Raw genomic sequence first — 20,851 nt, forward strand, 5'->3', positions numbered from 1 at the left:
CAGGGACCCCCCCAGAAGCAAAGATTTGAGTTAAAAATGTTTGCTCTGAAAGAATATATATAAAGATTTGCGCCATTTTTCAAAAATAGCAGATCTATAGGAGCTTGTAGATCTGCTATTTTTCAATAGCTAAAGCATAACATAATGCTTAAAACACCAAAAGGGGTTCCCGTCCTGAATGAGTTAAAAGTATATTGTCGCTGTCGGGTGGAAATGGAACGATGTAGAAGTAGTGTTCAGAAGTAACGAACCTCCTCTGCCCATACAGTCTAGAAGTAAGTAAGCCTTGCCAAGCCACGTGGCCCATAGGGCAGGAACCTCCTCTGCCCATACAGTCTAGAAGTAAGTAAGCCTTGCTTAGGTCGTTGTTACTGCATTTGGCTTTATAGGGCAGTACTATGCCCACTTGGACCAGTAATACCTGGTACGCGTGTGCACACGCGTGTGCGTGTGTGCGTGCTATCTCTGTATTGTGTTAGAAAAACATATACGTAACATTTTGAGTAATACTGAAATTGTACTGCAATTTAAATAACTGACTCACACACACACACACACACACACACACACACACACACACACACACACGGACGGAGTGCAAAACATACTCTCTCCCCATGCCTTCGGCCTGGTGGAGACAATAAAACATACTCTCTCCCCATGCCTTCGGCCTGGTGGAGACAATAAAACATACTCTCTCCCCATGCCTTCGGCCTGGTGGAGATAATAAAACATACTCTCTCCCGATGCCTTCATGGTGGAGACAATAAAACATACTCTCTCCCCATGCCTTCAGCCTGGTGGAGACAATAAAACATACTCTCTCCCCATGCCTTCATGCTGGTGGAGACAATAAAACATACTCTCTCCCCATGCCTTCATGGTGGAGACAATAAAACATACTCTCTCCCCATGCCTTCATGTTGGAGACAATAAAACATACTCTCTCCCCATGCCTTCAGCCTGGTGGAGATAATAAAACATACTCTCTCCCCATGCCTTCGGCCTGGTGGAGACAATAAAACATACTCTCTCCCCATGCCTTCGGCCTGGTGGAGATGATAAAACATATTCTCTCCCCATGCCTTCAGCCTGGTGGAGACAATAAAACATACTCTCTCCCCATGCCTGCCTGCCCCAGGTGCAGGTAAACTTAGACTACTGGGTACTTTGTGCGTCTTGGAAAGTCTGGTGACGCGAGGTTGATTAGGTGAGTCTTCTTTTGAATCTAGGGGGACGCGTTCTAGAGTGCACACACATGCACCGTTTCATTTCGTCCCTGCGCATGCATGTCAAAAAATTACTGGTACTGCGTTCTACAAGCATGATACCACTGTGTGTGTGTGTGTGTGTGTGTGTGTGTGTGTGTGTGTGTGTGTGTGTGTGTGTGTGTGTGTGTGTGTGTGTGTGTGTGTGTGTGTGTGCCTCCAGCTCTGTGGTCTTGTTGAACTGGGGACTGGCGCTCAGAGCCTGCATGGCTGCAGCGTGGCGGTTGCTGTTGGGCAGAACTACCTGCATCTTTCTGTTGACCAGATCGCTCAGCGGAGTCTCCACCTTCCTCCCGGCTTAGCCCTCTCTCTCTCTCTCTCTCCAGCAGTTCCAATGCATCCTAGAACAGAAAAATGACATCCCACGCATTCATTTTCTAAAAAATGTCTTCTGAATCCTGACAGTTTTCTGAAAAACCTATGTTTCTGTCAGTGTTGCTCAAACTATTTCACGTCAAGGACCCCAAAAATTACATGTAATTGGCCTCCGACCCCAATCTGAAAATATGTTGTTCCAGGGACCCCCCCAGAAGCAAAGATTTGAGTTAAAAATGTTTGCTCTGAAAGAATATATATAAAGATTTGCGCCATTTTTCAAAAATAGCAGATCTACAGGAGCTTGTAGATCTGCTATTTTTCAATAGCTAAAACCTGTTTGAGACAATAAAACATACTCTCTCCCCATGCCTTCATGTTGGAGACAATAAAACATACTCTCTCCCAATGCCTTCGGCCTGGTGGAGACAATAAAACATACTCTCTCCCCATGCCTTCGGCCTGGTGGAGACAATAAAACATACTCTCTCCCCATGCCTTCGGCCTGGTGGAGACAATAAAACATACTCTCTCCCCATGCCTTCGGCCTGGTGGAGACAATAAAACATACTCTCTCCCAATGCCTTCAGCCTGGTGCAGATAATTACAAAGTCTAAGAGAGACACTTAACTTCAACAATAACAGACTACTGATAAGGAAGGAGTAACTATTTAGGTAATGACTTGTCAATTGGGCGACTTCTCTTTTCACAGAGCACTTCCTGAACATGCAATTATAATTAATAATTATACGCAATAATTAATTAACCATCTATAATATGGTGTGGAAAAATAATTGCTATCTTAACGAAATTCTCTCTGATAAAAAGTAGGTTTTGTTTTTTAGAAAATATAAATGTCAATAATGTATTTACTATTTAGTCATGATTTGTGCATATGATATGCTGCAATTTTAGGTATATTTGTACTTTACTTGAGTACTTCCAATTTCAAAAACTCTTACTTCTACTCGACTACATCTCAGAGGCAAATATTGTGCTTTTACTCCAGTACAAGTTACTTTACCATTAAATGAGAATCATTAACAGAGTAATTAACATGTGTAATGAAATAATCATTTGAGTACCTTGTGATTTCAGAGCTGGATTTTAACACAGAAACATCCGCAGATGGAGATTCATTTCTCCTAAAAGTTCCATCTCTGTCCTCACATGTAGCCGCAGTCTGACACCATGACACTTGAATATCTTCTTTACAAACATATCAACAACTCTGGTTAACAAACTGCCCTCCCACTCTGGGCTCTTTGGTGTAGAGCACATTACAACCTTCTACAAAAACCTAGGTGTTTGTAAAGACGATTTTAAACTAGTTATGGTAACAACTGATGAGGTAATTAAGAAACTGAGTGCCCTCCAACCCCACAAGGCCACAGGACATGACAACATTCCCTCCAAATTTCTCAGAGACTCAGCCATCTCTATAGCTCCAATCATCACCCACATAGTAAACCTCTCCATCAAACAGGGACAGGTCCCCCAAGATTTCAAACTGGCCAAAGTAACCCCCTTGCACAAGAAAGGGAGTAAATTAGACCCCGGCAACTACCGCCCTATTTCTATTCTTAGTTCCATCTCGAAAGTGATGGAAAAAATAGTCTATGAACAGGTTGAAAAGTATCTTGCCACTAATAAATTATTGTACGAGTTCCAATCTGGCTTCAGAACATCCCACTCCACTGACACATGCCTCCTCTATTTGAGCGACCACATCAAACAAGAGGTGGACGCTGGCAAATACTGCGGCATGGTCATGCTGGACCTCCAAAAGGCTTTTGACACCGTGAACCACTCCATACTGGTTAACAAGCTAAAAGCAATTGGTTTCGATAGCACATCAGTGAGCTGGATGCAATCCTACCTGGAGGGGAGAGAACAGATGGTGGAAGTGAACGGAACACTGTCCCCCCCCCTCCCAGTGAGCTGTGGCGTTCCACAAGGAAGCATACTAGGGCCTCTACTGTTCCTAATATATGTAAACGACATGACTTCAGCCTGTGACTGCAACTTGTTCCTGTTCGCAGATGACTCAGCACTGCTGGTCTCGGACAGGGACAAACTGCAGGTTGAAAATGCCCTCAGCTCTGAACTCGGTAGAATCTGCACCTGGCTCGCTGATAACAAACTATCTTTACACCTGGGAAAAACTGAATCCATTCTCTTTGGCTCTATTAGTAATCTCAGCAAGGCAAATGGCTTCTTGGTTAGAGTGGGTGACAATGTTATCACACGTAAAGATGAAATTACCTACCTAGGTTCCATCCTGGAGGCTAATCTTTCCGGTGATAAAATGGCCACCAACGTAATCAAAAAAGTCAACCATAGAACAAGATTCCTCTACAGGATCTCCTCACTGGTCAACAAAAACACCTTGAAGACCTTAACAGGAGCCCTTGTACAGGGTTTCTTTGACTATGCATGCACCTCCTGGTACCACAGCACCTCAAAGGCCCTTAAAACCAGGCTCCAGACTTCCCAAAACAAACTGGTCAGGCTCCTACTTGATCTAGCCCCCCGAACCCACCTCACCCCTACCCACTTCGACAGGCTGGAATGGCTTAGGGTCGACGACAGAGTACAGCATCTTGCAATGGGTCTGGTCCACAAGATTCGATACACCACCAAGATACCCATGTACCTGTCTAGATACTTCCTTAATGTTAACGAAGTCCACACCCACAACACCAGAGGGAGTGCAACGAACCATGTACAACCCAGATTCGGCACAAACAAGGGACTAAATTCTTTTCGCTCCTATGCCACTAAAATGTGGAACGCCCTACCAACTGTCATTAAGACATGCGAATCCCTTGACTCTTTCAAAACCGCTCTCAAAGGGCACCTACGGACGGCTGCAATTCGAAACTGGCCCCTGTAAAATCGGAATCCCTCAAACACGAACGCAATGACAACACAAGAGACGGTCGCGGCCACACAGCCAACTCAAGGTATGGCCACTGAGCCAACTTGGGGACCCAACGCAAGGACAACACAAGAGATGGTCACGGCCACACAGCCAACTCAAAGGTACGGCCACGGAGCCGACTTGGGGACCCAACGCAGCTCCTCCAAGGAAAACAAACAATTTAACGGAGCTGAACGTGAATCCCCCCCCCCGCCCCCCCTTTTTTTTCCCCTCACTGTATATTTTTCTTTTCCCTTTTTACCTCCTTTTTGATGAATTCTTTTTTGATGAATTCCTGTTCTGTCTATAGAAGTGTCTATTTGTACGTCTCTAAATGTTTTGATGATTTGAACATGGTGGACCCTGTTGGAAACAAGTGTAATGCTTAATTGGGTCGTCCACTCACAGTTAACAGCCTTTGTATTGAGTTTGTGCTTGAAATGTACTGTAATTCTGCAAACTGTTAATAAATTCTTCAATCAATCAATCAATGTATTAAAACGCTAATAAAGTCATATTTATAATCGTATATTCATTAAACAGCTTCGTTAACGTTAACATGCCATCTTTGACAGTATGAAAACATCCGGTGCGCAGCGTTTAATAGAGGAAACAAACACTTTAAACAGATCAGTTCCGTCTCTAACAGTTCCTACTCTGTTTACGAGTCTGCTTCTGTTTGTCTGAGGTTTACGGTACAACAGCGACGCTCTGTGGGTGCATGGGCTCATTACACCAGCATGAACATTACCAAGTCTTTTATTGGCTTCGACAGTACTGTAAATAAAGTTTGATTGATTAGATGACATGATGTTATGATGGAGAGTTGGTAACCAAATGGACCCTTAATTATTAGATCTTGAACTCTTGAGAGTGTAAAATGAAACCAAATGGACCCGTATTTGGTTTAATTGTATCCTCTCAAGAGTTACATTATTGTTAAACATCTGCATTACTTAATTTACAAAAAGTCTACACAATTATAGACTGTAGAAGAATTGCTATTTTGATCAACGTTTGCCTGTTATCTCTCCTAATGATACCAACATCAATACAGCATGGAATTGTGGACTAAATCTTAGTATCCAAAATATTACTAATGTAACTTTGCGTGTATGGGGCTTGAACTCGGGCCTCCAAGTCGCCAGTCCAACGTGCAGTCCACGGTGTCAACAGGGCTGAACTACTTTAGTAGGCTGTTGAAGGCTAGTCTTGGCTGGGGACTACATGTAGTTACATGTATTGTGAAGTGCGCGCGGAAGTGCTCTTGTTGTTCTAGCATGTCACTTAACTGACCACGGGTTGTATTTTGAAGAGTGGACGGAAGTGCTCTCATTGTTTCGTGCGGTGTTTTAACAGCGCTAATGAAACAAACATGTTTTAGAACCCATTTAAAACCCATAAACATTTACTATCGTTACTATTATTGTTATTAATGTTATATAAAATAAAATAATTATGTTTTAGAACGTATTTAAAACCCATAAACATTTACTATCGTTATTATTGTTATTTGTATTCTTATTCTCGGCACTCATCAACCATAGCCTGGCTAATAAACCCTAAACCAGACCGAACCAGCCGTTGGCCATACAAAATTGCCTGCCAGCGGATTACGGTCTGGAGATCGAGGCTCAATTGTACGCCCATTTCCTACACCAGAGAACTGTGATTTGAGTCTTGCTTATTAGCCAGGCTACATCAACCATGCATTCATTTAAATGTATATTCTGCAATTCTCCATTAACACCACAGGATGGCAGCAAAGCCTAGATTTGGCTTATTTTTTGCAAATGGGTCTTAAAATGAGAGCAAATAATGTAAGATCTACCACAGACTATCTTTGTATGTCCTCCCTACCCCTACAAATCTCAACCAATGGCTGGGCGAAGATCCATCATGCCCCCTGTGTTCAACACGAGCTACACTAAGACACATCCTCGTTGGGTGCAAAGTGAGCCTCTCCCAAGGACGATACACCTGGAGGCACAACCAAGTACTCAAGGGCTTGGCAGCAACTCTGGAAAGCAGGAGAACCACCATCAATGCCTTGCCGCCCAGAGTAACCAACTCAGCCAACCCAATCGCGTTTGTTCGAGAAGGGCAACAAGGACAGCGGAAGTTCCCACCAAGGCCCAGGTTAGGTGAACTGGAGGCAGCCAGAGACTGGCAGATGCTGGTGGACGTGGGCCAACGACTCACAGTTCCACCAGAGATCGTCATCACCAACCTGAGGCCTGACCTAGTCCTGTGGTCCAACTTTGTGGAGCTTACAGTCCCTTGGGAGGATGCAGTTCAGGAAGCCTTTGAAAGAAAGAAACTGCGATATTCAGATCTTGCAGCAGAGGCAGAACAGCGGGGCTGGAGAGCAAAGGTCTGTCCAGCAGAAGTTGGATGTCAGGGTTTTGTGGCAACATCAACTGTGAGGCTGATGAAGGACCTTGGCATCAGCGGACAAGTCCTACGTCGGGCCATCAAGGAGCTATCCAGACTGGCAGAGTGGAGTAGCCAGTGGCTCTGGCTGAAAAGGAAAGACCCTAGCTGGTCTCCCAAATAAGCAGGCTGGGCAGATGCAGAGGGGGGTGCTTCTGGGACGCCGCCAGAATGCACTGCTGAGCCTACTGGAGACGTCGTGGGGTTAAATCAGCGAAACGTTGGTGAAAGTAGGACCCCACTTGACAACCCCTGTGAAGTGTCTGTCCAGCTGTCTCGACGTCACAGTGCTCAAGTCTTCGATCCTTAGGTATGCGGTCAAGTGCAAGCCTGGCTCAGGGAGTAGGACGCCCCTGCCTTGCAGAGTCCCTAGGCACTTTGGACTTAACATCATGTCCTGTGTTTTCGAAATCGTATGGACAGAGGAGATTGAATGGACTGAAACCAGCGCTCCCCAAAACAACAGGTTTGGAGATCTGTTGGGAATTGATTACATGAAACAGTCACCCGTGCGCCCAGTCCCAATGTTTGTAAACAAATAATTGGTCTATTGATCATTAATTTGAACAAAAGTCAAATATTATTCATAGGTTTCCCATTAAAAAACGTTTTGTTTGAACTTTAAGATGTTTTTCCTCAGTGCATTGGGCATTTGACAGTCTTCTCATATAAACAACTGTCGCCGACTCGCCTTTATAGTGAACTTGCTTTTCGATCTTTATAGTGAACCCCCCTTTTCGATCTGTTGAAACATTATTTTGTATGTTAACCTTCAATGAATAAAGCTGAAACAGCATTAAACTATAGGAGGACTGGGCTTTGAACATTAATATAAACACTCCAGCATTAAACTATAGGAGGACTGGGCTTTGAACATGGATCATTAGGCTACTATACAGTGGCGTGCACAGATAGACACTAGGGGGTGCTAGAGCACCCCCTGCCCTTTTGGCAATGTGCCCTTTTGAAAAAAAAAAAGGAAAAAAAAACGTTTTTCTCTTTTTTTTGATTTTTCTAAAATAGCAGATCTACAAGCTCATAGCGCGCCACTCGGTGGCGCGCTATGAGCTTGTAGATCTGCTATTTTTCAATAGCTAAAGCATAACATAATGCTAACACCAAAAGGGGTTCCTGCCCAAAATGGATTAAGGCAACCGGCCGGTTCCACGCGCTGCACAAGGTGCCCTTTTTTAACTTGAGCACCTGCCCCTCTAAATGTCTGTGCACGCCACTGCTACTATACCATGTCTCAGTTGAACATGGATCATTAGGCTACTATACCATCTCTCAGTTGAACATGGATCATTAGGCTACTATACCATCTCTCAGTTGAACATGGATCATTAGGCTACTATACCATCTCTCTGTTGAACATGGATCATTAGGCTACTATACCATCTCTCAGTTGAACATGGATCATTAGGCTACTATACCATCTCTCAGTTGAACATGGATCATTAGGCTACTATACCATCTCTCAGTTGAACATGGATCATTAGGCTACTATACCATCTCTCAGTTGAACATGGATCATTAGACTACTATACCATCTCTCAGTTGAACATGGATCATTAGGCTACTATACCATCTCTCAGTTGAACATGGATCATTAGGCTACTATACCATCTCTCAGTTGAACATGGATCATTAGGCTACTATACCATCTCTCAGTTGAACATGGATCATTAGGCTACTATACCATCTCTCAGTTGAACATGGATCATTAGGCTACTATACCATCTCTCAGTTGAACATGGATCATTAGGCTACTATACCATCTCTCAGTTGAACATGGATCATTAGGCTACTATACCATCTCTCAGTTGAACATGGATCATTAGGCTACTATACCATCTCTCATTTGAACATGGATCATTAGGCTACTATACCATCTCTCAGTTGAACATGGATCATTAGGCTACTATACCATCTCTCAGTTGAACATGGATCATTAGGCTACTATACCATCTCTCTGTTGAACATGGATCATTAGGCTACTATACCATCTCTCAGTTGAACATGGATCATTAGGCTACTATACCATCTCTCAGTTGAACATGGATCATTAGGCTACTATACCATCTCTCAGTTGAACATGGATCATTAGGCTACTATACCATCTCTCAGTTGAACATGGATCATTAGGCTACTATACCATCTCTCAGTTGAACATGGATCATTAGGCTACTATACCATCTCTCAGTTGAACATGGATCATTAGGCTACTATACCATCTCTCAGTTGAACATGGATCATTAGGCTACTATACCATCTCTCAGTTGAACATGGATCATTAGGCTACTATACCATCTCTCAGTTGAACATGGATCATTAGGCTACTATACCATCTCTCAGTTGAACATGGATCATTAGGCTACTATACCATCTCTCAGTTGAACATGGATCATTAGGCTACTATACCATCTCTCAGTTGCTCTCGACTCAACATTTAAGAATTTAAGAACAACTCAAAGTCAAAAGCACTCAAACGCAAATCCTGGGTAGAACAGGAGGAAAGTTTAAATGCTGAAGTATTTGTATTGTACAATATTAATTATTGTGGAAAAGCACTCATTATGCAGAATGTCCTATTTCACATGTTTTCAAATGTATAAAAATAGCAGATCCACAAGCTCACAATACATCACATTCGCATCATGAAATTGAAGAAACTAGGGCTGAAGTGGTTGATGTATGTTTTGCAATAATCTAAATCTACAAAGTAACTAAAGTTTTCAAATCATTGTAGTGGATTAAAAGTACAATATTTGCCTCTGAGATGTAATGGTGTAGAAGTGAAAGTGGGCCTATACTGAAAATAAGAAATACTTCAGAAAAGTAAAGTAAACACCTCCAAATTTCACTTGAGTAAATCTACTTAGTTAAGTTACACCACTGCAGTTTACAATGGAAAAGACCAGTCCGATATATATAGAACTTTAACATAAATGTTTATTACCGCGCACGCACACACACGCACGCAAGCACATACGGACGCACGCACGCACGCACGCACGCACGCACGCACGCACGCACATACGCACGCACGCACGCACGCACGCACGCACGCACGCACACACACAACAACCACGCCTACTGTATGTTATGTTTCTTTTCGTGCCTGAATTCTGTTAAAATAAATGATGGGGGGGGGGGGGGGGGGGGGTAGACTGATCTAATCTGTCTTTATTATTTACATTGAAGGTTTTTCACACAATAAAGAATAATAATTATTATTATTATTTACATTGAAGGTTTTTCACACAATAAAGAAAGAACAATGAACGGAAAAGCATTTCCTTGAACACATTTAGCAAAGACTGAGCAAAGGGGCTAGGAGTTAGGGAATAGGGGCTAGGAGTTAGGGACTAGGAGTTAGGGGTTAGGGACTAGGAGTTAAAGGCTAGGAGTTAGGGAATAGGGACTAGGAGTTAAGGGTTAGGGACTACGGAACTCTCCTCCATCACAACGATCTGAACTCCAGAAATATGTCCGCTGGCGTCCAGCGTCAGTCCCTGAACCTCCTGGATCTCCTGAATCTCCTGGTGTCCCTGAACCTCCTCCATGTGCATGTTCTCCTCCTGAACCTCCTGAATCTCCTGCTCCTCCTGGCCATGTGCCTCCTGCTGCTCCTCCTGAACCTCCTGAATCTCCTGAACCTCCTCCTGACCTCCTCTGCCCTCTGCCTCCTCCACAGTCATCTCCAACCCGTCCTGGTGAAGATAAAGCATGTGAACATGATTTGTTGTTGTTGTCTATTAAAACTCATTGAACGCCAAAGACTTAATTAACATACCTGATGGAGCTCCACCCCCTCCGGCTCCTCCTTCACCCCTCCCCCTCCCATGGGGGCGGAGTCTATCTGGATGACTCCTCCCATGGGGGCGGGGTCTATCTGGATGACCGTGTGCTCCTGTCCGGCCTCCGTCTGACCCTCTGACATCACTTCTTGGTGCACCAGGACTGTACCATCCATCACCTGGGGGGGGGGGGGGGTAACCATAGTAACCTCTGCTATAGACACCTTGGTAACCATAGTAACCTCGGCTATAGACACCTTGGTAACCATAGTAACCTCTGCTATAGACACCTTGGTAACCATAGTAACCTCTGCTATAGACACCTTGGTAACCATAGTAACCTCTGCTATAGACACCTTGGTAACCATAGTAACCTCTGCTATAGACACCTTGGTAACCATAGTAACCTCTGCTATAGACACCTTGGTAACCATAGTAACCTCTGCTATAGACACCTTGGTAACCATAGTAACCTCTGCTATAGACACCTTGGTCGCCGTTTGATAACTTTGATTTGTCCTAAATAATAACACTTATCACTGCTAGACCAGGTCTGATCTACACTGTACACATACCCCCCACTTCTATTCATATCTACACTGTACACATACCCCCCCCACTTCTATTCATATCTACACTGTACACATACCCCCCCCACTTCTATTCATATCTACACTGTACACATACCCCCCCCACTTCTATTCATATCTACTGTACACATACCCCCCCCACTTCTATTCATATCTACACTGTACACATACCCCCCCCACTTCTATTCATATCTACACTGTACACATACCCCCCCCACTTCTATTCATATCTACTGTACACATACCCCCCCACTTCTATTCATATCTACACTGTGCACATACCCCCCCCACTTCTATTCATATCTACACTGTACACATACCCCTCCCACTTCTATTCATATCTACTGTACACATACCCCCCCCACTTCTATTCATATCTACACTGTACACATACCCCCCCCACTTCTATTCATATCTACACTGTACACATACCCCCCCACTTCTATTCATATCTACACTGTACACATACCCCCCCACTTCTATTCATATCTACACTGTACACATACCCCCCCCACTTCTATTCATATCTACTGTACACATACCCCCCCCACTTCTATTCATATCTACTGTACACATACCCCCCCCACTTCTATTCATATCTACTGTACACATACCCCCCCCACTTCTATTCATATCTACTGTACACATACCCCCCCCACTTCTATTCATATCTACTGTACACATACCCCCCCCACTTCTATTCATATCTACTGTACACATACCCCCCCCACTTCTATTCATATCTACTGTACACATACCCCCCCCACTTCTATTCATATCTACTGTACACATACCCCCCCACTTCTATTCATATCTACTGTACACATACCCCCCCCACTTCTATTCATATCTACTGTACACATACCCCCCCCACTTCTATTCATATCTACTGTACACATACCCCCCCACTTCTATTCATATCTACTGTACACATACCCCCCCCCACTTCTATTCATATCTACTGTACACATACCCCCCCACTTCTATTCATATCTACACTGTACACATACCCCCCCACTTCTATTCATATCTACACTGTACACATACCCCCCAATTCTATTCATATCTACACTGTACACATACCCCCCCCACTTCTATTCATATCTACTGTACACATACCCCCCCCCACTTCTATTCATATCTACTGTACACATACCCCCCCCACTTCTATTCATATCTACTGTACACATACCCCCCCCACTTCTATTCATATCTACACTGTACACATACCCCCCCACTTCTATTCATATCTACACTGTACACATACCCCCCCCACTTCTATTCATATCTACTGTACACATACCCCCCCCACTTCTATTCATATCTACACTGTACACATACCCCCCCCACTTCTATTCATATCTACTGTACACATACCCCCCCCACTTCTATTCATATCTACTGTACACATACCCCCCCCCCACTTCTATTCATATCTACACTGTACACATACCCCCCCCACTTCTATTCATATCTACTGTACACATACCCCCCCCACTTCTATTCATATCTACTGTACACATACCCCCCCCACTTCTATTCATATCTACTGTACACATACCCCCCCACTTCTATTCATATCTACTGTACACATACCCCCCCCACTTCTATTCATATCTACTGTACACATACCCCCCCCACTTCTATTCATATCTACTGTACACATACCCCCCCCACTTCTATTCATATCTACTGTACACATACCCCCCCCACTTCTATTCATATCTACACTGTACACATACCCCCCCCACTTCTATTCATATCTACTGTACACATACCCCCCCCACTTCTATTCATATCTACTGTACACATACCCCCCCACTTCTATTCATATCTACTGTACACATACCCCCCCCACTTCTATTCATATCTACACTGTACACATACCCCCCCCACTTCTATTCATATCTACACTGTACACATACCCCCCCCACTTCTATTCATATCTACACTGTACACATACCCCCCCCACTTCTATTCATATCTACACTGTACACATACCCCCCCCACTTCTATTCATATCTACTGTACACATACTCCCCCCACTTCTATTCATATCTACACTGTACACATACCCCCCCACTTCTATTCATATCTACTGTACACATACCCCCCCCCCACTTCTATTCATATCTACTGTACACATACCCCCCCCACTTCTATTCATATCTACTGTACACATACCCCCCCCACTTCTATTCATATCTACTGTACACATACCCCCCCACTTCTATTCATATCTACTGTACACATACCCCCCCACTTCTATTCATATCTACACTGTACACATACCCCCCCCACTTCTATTCATATCTACACTGTACACATACCCCCCCCACTTCTATTCATATCTACTGTACACATACTCCCCCCACTTCTATTCATATCTACACTGTACACATACCCCCCCACTTCTATTCATATCTACTGTACACATACCCCCCCCACTTCTATTCATATCTACTGTACACATACCCCCCCCACTTCTATTCATATCTACTGTACACATACCCCCCCCACTTCTATTCATATCTACTGTACACATACCCCCCCACTTCTATTCATATCTACTGTACACATACCCCCCCCCACTTCTATTCATATCTACTGTACACATACCCCCCCCACTTCTATTCATATCTACTGTACACATACCCCCCCCACTTCTATTCATATCTACTGTACACATACCCCCCCCCACTTCTATTCATATCTACACTGTACACATACCCCCCCCACTTCTATTCATATCTACACTGTACACATACCCCCCCACTTCTATTCATATCTACTGTACACATACCCCCCCCACTTCTATTCATATCTACACTGTACACATACCCCCCCCACTTCTATTCATATCTACACTGTACACATACCCCCCCCACTTCCATTCATATCTACTGTACACATACCCCCCCCCCCACTTCTATTCATATCTACACTGTACACATACCCCCCCCACTTCTATTCATATCTACTGTACACATACCCCCCCCACTTCTATTCATATCTACTGTACACATACCCCCCCCCACTTCTATTCATATCTACACTGTACACATACCCCCCCCACTTCTATTCATATCTACTGTACACATACCCCCCCCACTTCTATTCATATCTACTGTACACATACCCCCCCCCACTTCTATTCATATCTACTGTACACATACCCCCCCCCACTTCTATTCATATCTACACTGTACACATACCCCCCCCACTTCTATTCATATCTACTGTACACATACCCCCCCACTTCTATTCATATCTACTGTACACATACCCCCCCCCACTTCTATTCATATCTACTGTACACATACCCCCCCCACTTCTATTCATATCTACTGTACACATACCCCCCCCACTTCTATTCATATCTACACTGTACACATACCCCCCCCACTTCTATTCATATCTACACTGTACACATACCCCCCCCACTTCTATTCATATCTACTGTACACATACCCCCCCCACTTCTATTCATATCTACTGTACACATACCCCCCCCACTTCTATTCATATCTACTGTACACATACCCCCCCCACTTCTATTCATATCTACACTGTACACATACCCCCCCCACTTCTATTCATATCTACTGTACACATACCCCCCCCACTTCTATTCATATCTACTGTACACATACCCCCCCCACTTCTATTCATATCTACTGTACACATACCCCCCCCACTTCTATTCATATCTACACTGTACACATACCCCCCCCACTTCTATTCATATCTACTGTACACATACCCCCCCCACTTCTATTCATATCTACTGTACACATACCCCCCCCACTTCTATTCATATCTACTGTACACATACCCCCCCCACTTCTATTCATATCTACTGTACACATACCCCCCCCACTTCTATTCATATCTACTGTACACATACCCCCCCCCACTTCTATTCATATCTACACTGTACACATACCCCCCCCACTTCTATTCATATCTACTGTACACATACCCCCCCCCACTTCTATTCATATCTACTGTACACATACCCCCCCCCACTTCTATTCATATCTACACTGTACACATACCCCCCCCACTTCTATTCATATCTACTGTACACATACCCCCCCCACTTCTATTCATATCTACTGTACACATACCCCCCCCACTTCTATTCATATCTACTGTACACATACCCCCCCCCCCACTTCTATTCATATCTACTGTACACATACCCCCCCCCACTTCTATTCATATCTACACTGTACACATACCCCCCCCACTTCTATTCATATCTACTGTACACATACCCCCCCCACTTCTATTCATATCTACTGTACACATACCCCCCCCACTTCTATTCATATCTACTGTACACATACCCCCCCCACTTCTATTCATATCTACTGTACACATACCCCCCCCACTTCTATTCATATCTACTGTACACATACCCCCCCCCCACTTCTATTCATATCTACACTGTACACATACCCCCCCCACTTCTATTCATATCTACTGTACACATACCCCCCCACTTCTATTCATATCTACACTGTACACATACCCCCCCCGCTTCTATTCATATCTACTGTACACATACCCCCCCCACTTCCATTCATATCTACTGTACACATACCCCCCAATTCTATTCATATCTACTGTACACATACCCCCCCCACTTCTATTCATATCTACTGTACACATACCCCCCAATTCTATTCATATCTACACTGTACACATACCCCCCCCACTTCCATTCATATCTACTGTACACATACCCCCCAATTCTATTCATATCTACACTGTACACATACCCCCCCACTTCTATTCATATCTACTGTACACATACCCCCCCACTTCCATTCATATCTACTGTACACATACCCCCCCACTTCTATTCATATCTACTGTACACATACCCCCCCCACTTCTATTCATATCTACACTGTACACATACCCCCCCACTTCTATTCATATCTACTGTACACATACCCCCCCCACTTCTATTCATATCTACTGTACACATACCCCCCCACTTCTATTCATATCTACACTGTACACATACCCCCCCCACTTCTATTCATATCTACTGTACACATACCCCCCCACTTCCATTCATATCTACTGTACACATACCCCCCCCACTTCTATTCATATCTACTGTACACATACCCCCCCCACTTCTATTCATATCTACTGTACACATACCCCCCCCACTTCTATTCATATCTACTGTACACATACCCCCCCCACTTCTATTCATATCTACTGTACACATACCCCCCCACTTCTATTCATATCTACACTGTACACATACCCCCCCCACTTCTATTCATATCTACACTGTACACATACCCCCCAATTCTATTCATATCTACACTGTACACATATCACTGATCTCATAAACGGTCCCTATAAATCCCCAGGACGGAGAACTTTAAGCCCTGCATTCATGCATGTGATGTCTCTCCCCCTCCTCCCCCTCCTCCCTCTGTGATGTCTCTCCCCCTCGCTGTTTCTCCCCCTCGCTGTTTCTCCCCCTCGCTGTTTCTCCCCCTCGCTGTTTCTCAAGCTCTCCATTCTCTTCCACTGCTTTGTGTGTGTGTGTGTGTGTGTGTGTGTGTGTGTGTGTGTGTGTGTGTGTGTGTGTGTGTGCGTGCGTGCGCGTCTTCGCTTCCAGACCTCTCTAAAAAGACCTTGGGCCTCACAGATGATGTCATAAACGTGTGACGGGTTACCTGGCCCTCACAGATGATGTCATAATGTGGGAGGAGTTTACCTGGGCCTCATTCTGCTGACTGAGCTGCACCAGCTCCATAGAGGTCATCATGGGGTCAACCAGGGTCATGGAGGTCATCGTGGGGTCAACCAGGGTCAGGCCTGACGACGGGTGGAGCGTGAACACCTGTCAATCAATCACTGTCAGTTAGCACCTGTCAATCACTGCAGAGGCAGACAAGCTGTCAATCACTGCAGAGGCAGACAAGCTGTCAATCACTGCAGAGGCAGACAAGCTGTCAATCACTGCAGAGGCAGACAAGCTGTCAATCAATCACTGTCAGTTAGCACCTGTGAATCACTGCAGAGGCAGACACGCTGTCAATCAATCACTGTCAGTTAGCACCTGTGAATCACTGCAGAGGCAGACACGCTGTCAATCAATCACTGTCAGTTAGCACCTGTCAATCACTGCAGAGGCAGACAAGCTACAGTATTATTATAATTACTTGCGCAAGCAGAGCGCGCAAGTACTAGTTTCGCCCAGGAGTGCGTATGCACCGTCCCAGCAAATGACGTAATGACTACTGAGCTAGCTATACCAGTTATACCCTGACGTCATATACTGGGACGGAGCATACGCATCAAAAGTAACCACAGTATACCGCAAATCAACTTACAAATTACATAGGAACATTACCTCTAATCCTCCCGACACTAAAACATATCGTCATTACGTCACCATCGAAAACCAATTGCACTCTGGCATTGGGACCTTTAATCCACATCTTTCAAACGTCATCATTGAGAGATAGTGATCATTGAGAGCTAGCTATACCAGTTATACCCTGACGTCATATGCTGGGACGGTGCATACGTTGGTACCTTGCATGGCTTCCGCCGCAATCGGTGTATGAATGGGTGAATGTAATGCACAATCTATGTAAAGCGCCTTGGATAAAGGCGCTATATAAATGCACCAGTTACCATTTATTGGTGTAAGGACTTCAGTGTTTTGTACCATACAATTGTATGTATAAGTACAGAACAAAGAATGTTTGCTTTCGTTTGTTGAAGAAGAGTCTGGGCAATTATGATTTAGTCTTACTAGAATTACTAACAGTTTCTAAATCTTATATTTAGATTTAGTCTGTCTTAATCTAGTCACCTCTGAGGTTACTGGAGGTCAATGCTTAATGTGTGGTTACCTTTGAGGGGATTAAGCATGTTTACCTAAACCATTGGTGTCAATATCAGACCATCAGCAGTGATGTTCTGACTTTGAATCTAAGGCCCAGGCTACACGTACATGTAGCCTGATGACGTGAAGCCTGATGACGTACATGGATCTTTTGCTAAACGGATATTTCTGTCCTCCGTTCCTGCCCATACGACAGAGATATCTATGTCCACACACAAACGCAGAAACGCATTGAACCCTTTCCACGCCCCCTTTTGGAGCTAGTGGTGTTATTTTTTTTGCGGTCCATAGGCTTCCATGTTAAAAGAGGTATTTTCACAAGCCACAAACTACCGTTTTGTAAAGGTAAAGTTTATTCTACTTATTTGAGTTGTTATACCATTGTGTTTTCTTCATATTATTATCGGTCTTTGACATTTTAACATTAGGAAATGTACTTAGATTCTCCAGAGAAAAAATGTGTAAATGCCTAATGTTAAATGACACCACTATCTACCGGAAGGGGGCGTGGAAAGGGGGCTGTGAGATAGGCCTATACAAATTAAATCACCAGTCTGCACTGGACTAGTAGGCTGATATATTTATTATTGGATGCAGGAGAGCAGAGCCTTTGCTCGCTGCAGTTGATGCAACATATGATAAGTTTTAAAGTTGTTAACAGTGATATATAAACATGAACAATCGGATTGATATCCATGTAGTTTCCATGCAGGCACAAGATGCATTTCTCACCTAATTATAGTAAAAATTACATGCGCTAATAAGCGGTGACATCATCGTTTCTCAAAAGCTCTGTTTCGCATGACTACACAGCTCCACTGATCTGGATATTTTCGAAAATCTTCACTTATTTATCCGTTTCCAAAAACCTCCGTTTGAGTGGCCAAAAACTCTGTTTGCGTTTAACTGAAAGGCCCAAACGCACAAAATAATGTGCGTTTAGAAAAAGATCCATATACGTGTGGCCTGGCCTGGAGTATCTATCTCCTAAATGGATCTGTGTTCATGGTATTGCCCTGGAGTATCTATCTCCTAAATGGATCTGTGTTCATGGTATTGCCCTGGAGTATCTATCTCCTAAATGGATCTGTGTTCATGGTATTGCCCTGGAGTATCTATCTCCTAAATGGATCTGTGTTCATGGTATTGCCCTGGAGGAGTATCTATCTCCTAAATGGATCTGTGTTCATGGTATTGCCCTGGAGTATCTATCTCCTAAATGGATCTGTGTTCATGGTATTGCCCTGGAGTATCTATCTCCTAAATGGATCTGTGTTCATGGTATTGCCCTGGAGTATCTATCTCCTAAATGGTTCTGTGTTCATGGTATTGCCCTGGAGGAGTATCTATCTCCTAAATGGATCTGTGTTCATGGTATTGCCCTGGAGTATCTATCTCCTAAATGGTTCTGTGTTCATGGTATTGCCCTGGAGGAGTATCTATATCCTAAATGGATCTGTGTTCATGGTATTGCCCTGGAGGAGTATCTATATTCTAAATGGATCTGTGTTCATGGTATTGCCCTGGAGGAGTATCTATCTCCTAAATGGATCTGTGTTCATGGTATTGCCCTGGAGTATCAATCTCCTAAATGGATCTGTGTTCATGGTATTGCCCTGGAGTATCTATCTCCTAAATGGATCTGTGTTCATGGTATTGCCCTGGAGTATCTATCTCCTAAATGGATCTGTGTTCATGGTATTGCCCTGGAGTATCTATCTCCTAAATGGATCTGTGTTCATGGTATTGCCCTGGAGTATCTATCTCCTAAATGGATATGTGTTCATGGTATTGCCCTGGAGGAGTATCTATCTCCTAAATGGATCTGTGTTCATGGTATTGCCCTGGAGTATCTATCTCCTAAATGGTTCTGTGTTCATGGTATTGCCCTGGAGTATCTATCTCCTAAATGGATCTGTGTTCATGGTATTGCCCTGGAGTATCTATCTCCTAAATGGTTCTGTGTTCATGGTATTGCCCTGGAGTATCTATCTCCTAAATGGATCTGTGTTCATGGTATTGCCCTGGAGTATCTATCTCCTAAATGGATCTGTGTTCATGGTATTGCCCTGGAGGAGTATCTATCTCCTAAATGGTTCTGTGTTCATGGTATTGCCCTGGAGTATCTATCTCCTAAATGGATCTGTGTTCATGGTATTGCCCTGGAGTATCTATCTCCTAAATGGATCTGTGTTCATGGTATTGCCCTGGAGTATCTATCTCCTAAATGGATATGTGTTCATGGTATTGCCCTGGAGGAGTATCTATCTCCTAAATGGATCTGTGTTCATGGTATTGCCCTGGAGTATCTATCTCCTAAATGGTTCTGTGTTCATGGTATTGCCCTGGAGTATCTATCTCCTAAATGGATCTGTGTTCATGGTATTGCCCTGGAGTATCTATCTCCTAAATGGTTCTGTGTTCATGGTATTGCCCTGGAGGAGTATCTATCTCCTAAATGGATCTGTGTTCATGGTATTGCCCTGGAGTATCTATCTCCTAAATGGATATGTGTTCATGGTATTGCCCTGGAGTATCTATCTCCTAAATGGATCTGTGTTCATGGTATTGCCCTGGAGTATCTATCGCCTAAATGGTTCTGTGTTCATGGTATTGCCCTGGAGGAGTA

General features: G+C 43.9%; 1 protein-coding gene across 1 annotated transcript in view; it reads right to left on the reverse strand.

Moving 5' to 3' along the window:
- Positions 1–10,360: 10,360 nt before the first annotated feature.
- gmeb1 (glucocorticoid modulatory element binding protein 1) overlaps positions 10,361–20,851 on the reverse strand; it is a 46,473-nt gene continuing 35,982 nt past the window's right edge. The window contains exons 12-14 of the mRNA XM_079531272.1: positions 17,083–17,208; positions 10,737–10,919; positions 10,361–10,653 (exon numbers count right to left, since the gene is read on the reverse strand). Of these exons, the coding sequence (XP_079387398.1) occupies positions 10,372–10,653; positions 10,737–10,919; positions 17,083–17,208 (591 nt within the window). The 3' untranslated portion in view covers positions 10,361–10,371. The remainder of the gene's footprint in view (positions 10,654–10,736; positions 10,920–17,082; positions 17,209–20,851) is intronic.

Source organism: Electrona antarctica, assembly GCF_951216825.1.
Source record: "Electrona antarctica genome assembly, contig: scaffold_81, whole genome shotgun sequence".
NCBI lineage: Eukaryota > Metazoa > Chordata > Actinopteri > Myctophiformes > Myctophidae > Electrona > Electrona antarctica.